We start from the raw sequence: 7,627 nt of genomic DNA on the forward strand, positions 1-7,627 counted from the left end.
GCTCCCAGATGCCAGGTACTAAATTTAAAAAAAAAATCTTCCACTGGTTACACTATGTTACTGTATATATTAGCATTTTTGCGACTAGACTTGAAAAAGAAAAACTGTGCAGAAAATCTCCAATAGTACACAATATTGTTTCTTTAATATAATAATGGATAAAGGACCTGTGAAAATTTCAATTAATATGTGGACAATGTGTTATCAGTTATATCTACCACCAGGACCCCCCTCCCCAGCCATAGGGTCAGGGTCTCCCACTTTGCCTTGGTAACCCTCCAACACCTTTCGGGACTGCCCATGATGGGACACAGGGAAGACGTATCGGTAAGATGCAAGCTGTTTTAATTAATCCAAATTAAACAGCATATAATATAGGCTTCTTCATAAAGTTATACTCCATCCATCTCTCAGTATACTCCCCCCTCTTAGGTTCTTAAGTGATTTCATGTAGCAATTTACTGATTTATACAGAAGAGGTTTTTTACTAACATAGCTGTTAAAAAAGTATCCTATTCAACACATCAGTCTGAGGAAGGAAAACAATCTTTCTTACCTGTGACAAACTCTGGGAGGGGGTGATTTAATAAAGTCGTGAGATGGAGCTGACAACTCCAAATGCACTGGGAACAACCCTCCAAAAACAATATCCCCTTCCTTGGAATAATCCTGGAAGTGTGAATTGGAGAGAGAGCATCCAGCTTGACTGGAGAGGAGAAGAGGCACCTCAACAAGCAGAAACAAGATGAAAGAGATCATGCGAAGTCTAGTCGCTCTGCTAGAATCTATGGATGATCCAGCCAGGCAGTAGAATTTGATAAATACCAGGGATGTACTGATTTCTGCATTCTTCATAGAAGCTAATAAGGGCATGGTTTCTGGTATTGGTCTCCTGTAGAACAGGCATTTGTAGATCCTAGTCTGTAAATATTGGTTATTCCTCTGGAGGATTTAAAAACTCAGCTGTAGACTTGGGAAGATGAAACACAAACTGTGTAATTATCCATGCCCCATAAAGATATACTGTTGATTAGGTAATCATTAGCTAGAGTAGAGATAACTGTAATAATGATGGCCTATGCAAAATAGAATATTTGGAAAACTGTAATTAGGAAAAGCACTAGTGAGGAACTCAGGAGGGTTCTTAATCCTCAAGGGTTCACCTAGAGTCTACAAGAATTAAATGTCAACTTTCAGGACACTGCTACACACAACCCTGGATAAAAATCATAGGATATACGCTGAAAAAATATTGAATAATATGTAATTTTTACATAAGTACTTAATAATATAAAAACAGCAATATTGAATTAGTCCAAGGTCCATTGAGACCTATATCCTGTCTCCAACAGTAGCCAAGTGTCATCTTCTCACTGTATCTATATCTTATGAAGGGCATTATTCTTTGCTCCTCAATTCTGTCAGCATCAATGGAATCTTACTCTTGTCCCAGGCAACTAAGAGCTAAAACGCCACAGATAACTACCTGGTCAAAACCTATGATGGAGTTTTGACAAGATCTGGGAAATAACCAAAATCTAGTATCAATGCTAGAGAAATTCCAGGTAGGAGGAAGAGTGAGGTTTTACATAAAACCATTGTCCCAGTATAACCTTGGACACATGGGTTCTCAGTATCATTTGACCAGACTAAGATTATTGGGTAGCCCACCAAATTACCCACTGAGAGTTCAAGGCAAAACTCTCAATATCAGGAAATTCTTTCAAAGGAAGTCTCCATTTTAAGGATCAATATAATCAACCCTATTCCACCAGAAGAAAGTGGATGGGGATTTTATTCCAAGCACTTCCTGACCCCAAAGAAAACAGGGGACTCCTTCCAATCCTAGAACTAAGGGCCTACAACAAACTTTCCTAATAGAAAAGTTCAAGATGCTTCCCTGGATACTAAAATTCCCTTTCTGCAAATAGGACATTGTTGGACTTCTTAGATATAAAGGAAGTCTACACTCATATAGAGTATCTCTCATTTGTAATAGTGAAACATGATCTCCAGTGTCACGCCCTGCCCTTTGGACTAGCGTAAGCACCTCAAGTCTTGGATGCCTAGCCATGGTAGCAGCATACCTATGCAAACTGGAGGAGAATGTATTTTTCTTAACTGAACAACTGGTTAATCAAGAGCACATCTCAGAAAGGTGCTATGGAAATCACTACACATAACCATTCAGGTGCTGCAGTGACTAATGTTCATCATCTATTATCAGAAGTCCCATATGAATCAGTTGCCTCAACTGGAATTCATACAATTTCTGCTAGACTCAATTCCAGCAAAAGCATTTCTTTTACAGGAAAAGATCACCAATGTAGTGCCCTATGTGAAAGAAGTATACCAGATTAGCAGATATTTGCATGGCATATGTTGAGATTGCTAGGCCATATGACCTCGTCATTGTATGTAGCTTCATTGGCCTTAATGTACATGAGTCAGCTCCAATGGACCTTGCATTTTCAGTGGAGTCGATCAACTTAAGAGTTTACAGGATGCCATTGAAGTTACCCATTGATTCAGGGGCTTTCTGTTCGGAACCTAAACAATTTAAATTTGGTTAAGGGTTTCCCATTCTAGATTCCTCAAATGCAAATTATCCTGATCAAATATACATCCAAACTGGCCTGAAGAGTTATTTGTGGGATCCACATCCAGAGCCTTTGGTCATTCTGGAAAAGCATCACAAGATAAACTCCCCACAGATAACACTAAGGGTCCCTTTTACTAAACTGCACTAGTGATTCCTGGCATGGCAAATGTGACTCAGAAGGTGAGTCTCTTTCAAATGAAGGAAAACTATGTAATGAGAGGGCATAAAATGAAGTTAAGAAGTTATAGGCTCAGGAGTAATCTAAGGAAGTACTTTTTTCATGGAAAGGGTGGTGGATGCATGGAATCACCTCCCAATGGACATGGTGGAGACGAGGACTGTGTCTGAATTTAAGAGAGCAAGGGACAGGCACATGGGTCAGAGAGAGGAGGAAATAGTGGTTGCTGTGGATGGGCAGACTGGATGGGCCATTTGGCATTTATTTGCCATCATGTTTCTATGTTTCTACAATAGTTCAAACAAGACAGTAGTATAGCATAAAGAAGAGTCATTTGTGAGTTTTTATCTAGGTAAGGATGAACAGCATGGAATTGTCTCAAAACGATAAAACAAGACCTGATCAGAGTTGCAATCTGTGGGGCAAACAAAAGTTCCCGATCAAGAATAATACCCAAATATTTAAAGTGTGTGACCAATTTAAAAAGATTGATTAATATTGTTTTTCAGTTTTCCATGTTTCCTTACCTCTTGTTTATTGTTCTATCTCATGCATATTCAATGTGGAAGAAGGGAGATGCTGGCCTGCTGGGTGGGTGGGGGGACAGAGTGCAAGAGAAGTTGGGCTCGGGGTAAGGAGGCTAGACAAACCAGGAGACAAGTTGAGCCTATCTACCCCATAATCTTTCTACTATTGTTTTCAATAGCATTTGCTATTGTTTTGGGTGAACCAGTGTGGTGGCAATTTCCACATATACTGGATTCAGCCCATATAGTGGTGGGATGATGGAGGAAGATGTGATGGTAAGCTCTTTGAGCAGGGACTGTCTTTCTTCTATGTTTGTGCAGCGCTGCGTACGCCTTGCAGCACTATAGAAATGCTAAATAGTAGTAGTAGTGATGGGCCTGGGAACAGGAGAGGAGGAGAGAGAGAGATAGCAATGGGGTGGAGGGAAGGGAGAGGGAAAGATATTGGACTCAGGAGTGGTGGGGAGGGAAAGGAAATGGGACTTGATATACCGGCTTTCTGAGGTTTTTGCAACTACATTTAAAGCGGTTTACATATATTCAGGTACTTATTTTGTACCAGGGGCAGTGGAGAGTTAAGTGACTTGCCCAGAGTCAGAAGGAGCTGCAGTGGGAATTGAACTCAGTTCCCCAGGATCAAAGTCCACTGCACTAACCACTAGGGAGAGATGCTAGATGGGAGGTGTAGGGTAGCTTATATACAAGAGGTACTGAGGTAACAGAACATTACAAACTAGCAATCATTCTGGACTCGTGTCTAGGGGGCGTACCTCTTTATCCCAATGACAAGCTAGCTGTTGGAAAAGAAACAATGCCACAGGTGGAATATATTATATTTATTAGGTAAAGAAAATATATATAAATAGTTCAGCAGCAAAATTCCAAGCAAAGTACAAAATAACTTGCTATAAAAATAGATTCTCACCAAATATAGATAATACAATATGATTATCCTAATGGACTAACTAAATGAATGATTATACAACCAATCACAACTGATATCCTAATGATTAGCATTAGAGGTTACACCACACGTCTTATGCAAAATAAGGTTAGCAGCTGAATACACAGACCAGAAGTCCTGACATAAACCTATCTGCCTCAGACAAAAACTAAGGACTAATTATCCCTGTGACCATAGGTAATATATCCTGTTATCTCACCTTGCCATCTGTCACAGACTCCCAATGGTAGAGAAGCGGATTTCCTTAGAGTCTCAAGCTGGAAACCTCAGCGAGCCTCCCAGTCCAGGAATAGGTCCAAAATTTGTATATCTGAATGTAGATTACACAGTCTTCAGTAGGGCCTTGTGTTAGCTGAGCTAACCTTGAATTTGTTACAAGGCATGCAGTTCACTGTTTAGGAAAAACAGTCTTTTACTCTTTTGAGTGTTCTGTTCACCTGCAAATCCACTGGCATTTCTCTCTTCTGGTGTTCTCTCTCCAACTAAACTTTCTTCAGTACAAACTTTTGGTATCCAAGGGTCAGATGATACCTGTGGACCAATCACAGACGGTGACATAATGTCCGGCCAGCTTCATGGTCAAGAAGTGAGCCTTTGTTCAATGGCATGCAAACTCTGAGGCCATACTCCTGGAGCCGTGTCTCTCTCTCCTCCATTCTTCCCAGGAGATAACTGGGCTAGTTTGCAACAAAGAATATGTCCTTGGATGAAGTAATCTTGCAAGGCTCAGAAGTAATTTTCCTTTGCAAGAAAGCTGGATTCTGATGGTTACAGGTGTATTCAGGTCACAGGCTGTAGAATCCATATTGTTATAAGAATGGTTCAGGCTTGTATAGGCCAAGACCAGCAAAGGTGAGATCTCAGGTAAATACCCCTACAGAGGGCAGTTGGGAAGAAAGAAAAAGATGTTGGACTCAGGGAAGGAGAGGAAGGTGTTGAACAATGGGACGGGAGGAGGTAGGGACAGATGTTGGCTTAAGTGGGATAGGGTGGGAGGGGAACAACAGTAGTAGGAAAGAGAGAGGGAGCAATGTTGGACCATGGAGGGGAGAGAGAGGAAGAGAGATGATTGACTATGGGGGAGGGGCGGGCAGGAGGGTACAGAGATGGGGCAGGAAGATGAAAGGGGTGTGGAGAAAAAGGAACAGGGAGGTGTTAGGCCATGGTGGGGGGGGGGGGGGGGGGGTAGGAAGAGGAAATATTAGGCAACAGTGGAGGGAGGGAGAGGGAGAGGAAATAGTGTAACCATGTGGGACAGTCCAAGAATGGATGGCAAGATAATTAGTGAGAGGAGGATAGTGAATACAGAGCTTGAAAAGTAGTAATGGAGGGTAGATAAAAGATGAAGGGAATAGCAGGCTGGGGAAGGACTGATGGGAAATGGGACAGCTAAAGAATGAGAGAAGAATATGGAAAGTTAATAGGTAGCTGAAAAGTTAAAATAAGAAGGGTGAGAAAGAAGATGAAGTTTGAGTGGATAGAGAGGCTGAAAAGAAAACAAAGGAGATAAGACATAAAAAGGAAGGATCAATATGTCAGAGACAGGTGTAGTGAAGGAATAAAACAAGACACGAGAGAGAAGAAAAGACAAATGGACAAAAGTCACGGGAAAGAGAATTAGCAGAAGACAGAGAAACTAGGACCAACATGACGGAAAAATAAAATGTCCAGACAACAAAGGTAGAAAAAAGTGTTTTACTTTCAATTTACTAACTGGAATTTAACTTTGTGATTTGTGTATCACAAATGACTTTGTATTATGTTTATTAGCATAGCTAGATGGTTGATTGGGGGGGGGGGGGGGCAAGGCTGAACTAAAGTGAGTGGGCACCAAATTCTCTCCCTGTCGCCTGCCTCTTGCCCCCTCCCCCCCCCCCACCTGAATGCAAAATATAAATACCTGAGCTGGCAGGGATTTCCAGGTGAAGATTTCCTCTTCCTTTGCTGGGCCGACAGCCAAAACGCTTCCAAGCTCTGCAGCCAGTGACTGTGTCCCTGAGGTGCTGCCACCACTGTTGACCCATGCCCGTGAATGCTTGGTTTTTCTGCATACATGAAAACTGAGCATGCATGGGGGGGAGGGGCAGCAATGGCAGCAGTAGCAGCTTGAGGACACAGCCATCAGCTGCAGAGCTCAGAGAGCTCTGGCTGTCATACTAGAGACGGTGATCTTCAACTGACACAGCTTGGGGATATCACTTTAGCTCTACTTATTTATTTTAGTCTGTTGGGAATGATCAATTGTAGAGGGTGCCAAATCTGGAAAGATAATATGAATGATTTATTATGAAAATGTTCCCTTTAAAATTCATTAGGTAGTGCAAAGATCCTATCATAGTTTCTTACTGGCCCTGAGGAACTTCTCATTTAATGTTCTCACATTGCCAGATTCTCGTGTTAGCAGAACGATGTAACACTTGGGCAGGAAGATACAGGCTAGGACACCAGTGCTGGAAGACAGAATGGCAAATATCTCCACAGCGACCATGTTTTTCCCACGAGTACTCAGGTAGGCTGGGAGGAAGGAGGTCCAGACGCTAAGGAATACCATCATGCTGAAGACAATCCACTTGGACTCATTGTAGCGGTCTGGAAGCTTCCGGGCTTTGAATGCCACCAGGAAACTGATGCCAGCCAGCAGTGTCAGGAATCCCAGCATGCAGTAGAAGGAAGTCTGTGAGTTCTCATTACACTCAAGGAAGATTTTGATTGGTGAGACTATCCAGTTGAACTCTGGGAAAGGGGGATACATACTCACCTAGGAAATGCAAATAATGGTTTGAACTGACACACAACTCACAATGATGATGGCTGGGGTTCTATGACCCAACCATCTGCGGTACATGCTGTCTGGGGATCTGGCTTTGAAGGCCACCAAAACCACAGCTGTCCTGGTGAGAATACAGGCTAAACAAAATGAAAAGACTAGTCCGAAGGCTGTTTGACGCAGGGCACAGTGGAGCTCAGCAGGCTTCCCAATGAAAATAAGGGAGCAGAGGCAACAGAGAATGAGGGAAATTAGCTGAGGCCTCGATTGTTGGCCTTTACAATATGGTTGTGTCTATAATGGTAAAATATTACCAGGATTATAGCAACAGTCACTGAAAAGAAAATAGCAGTAGCTCCCATCGAGACCCCCAAAGTGTCATCAAAAGAAAAGAACTCCACCACTCTTCTGATGCATTGATCTCGTCTCTGATTGCTCCAATGATCCTCTGGACACTTGATACATGAGATGGCATCTGTAACATTATAAACATAATTGGTGCTGTTTCAAACAATGAATTTCTAAAATGCATCCATGGATAAAAAAGGTCAAAAGCAGAAAGAATCTGACACAATAATATTATTCCAAT

At 42.0% G+C, this 7,627-nt stretch overlaps 1 protein-coding gene across 1 annotated transcript in view; it reads right to left on the reverse strand.

Annotated features, from left to right (window-relative positions):
- The window catches only part of LOC115461981 (taste receptor type 1 member 2-like), a 72,384-nt gene extending 65,361 nt beyond the window's left edge, over positions 1 to 7,023 (reverse strand). The window contains exons 1-2 of the mRNA XM_030192030.1: positions 6,618 to 7,023; positions 6,172 to 6,316 (exon numbers count right to left, since the gene is read on the reverse strand). Of these exons, the coding sequence (XP_030047890.1) occupies positions 6,172 to 6,316; positions 6,618 to 7,023 (551 nt within the window). The remainder of the gene's footprint in view (positions 1 to 6,171; positions 6,317 to 6,617) is intronic.
- Positions 7,024 to 7,627: the final 604 nt, after the last annotated feature.

This window comes from Microcaecilia unicolor, chromosome 2 (genome assembly GCF_901765095.1).
Source record: "Microcaecilia unicolor chromosome 2, aMicUni1.1, whole genome shotgun sequence".
NCBI classification, from domain to species: Eukaryota; Metazoa; Chordata; class Amphibia; order Gymnophiona; family Siphonopidae; genus Microcaecilia; species Microcaecilia unicolor.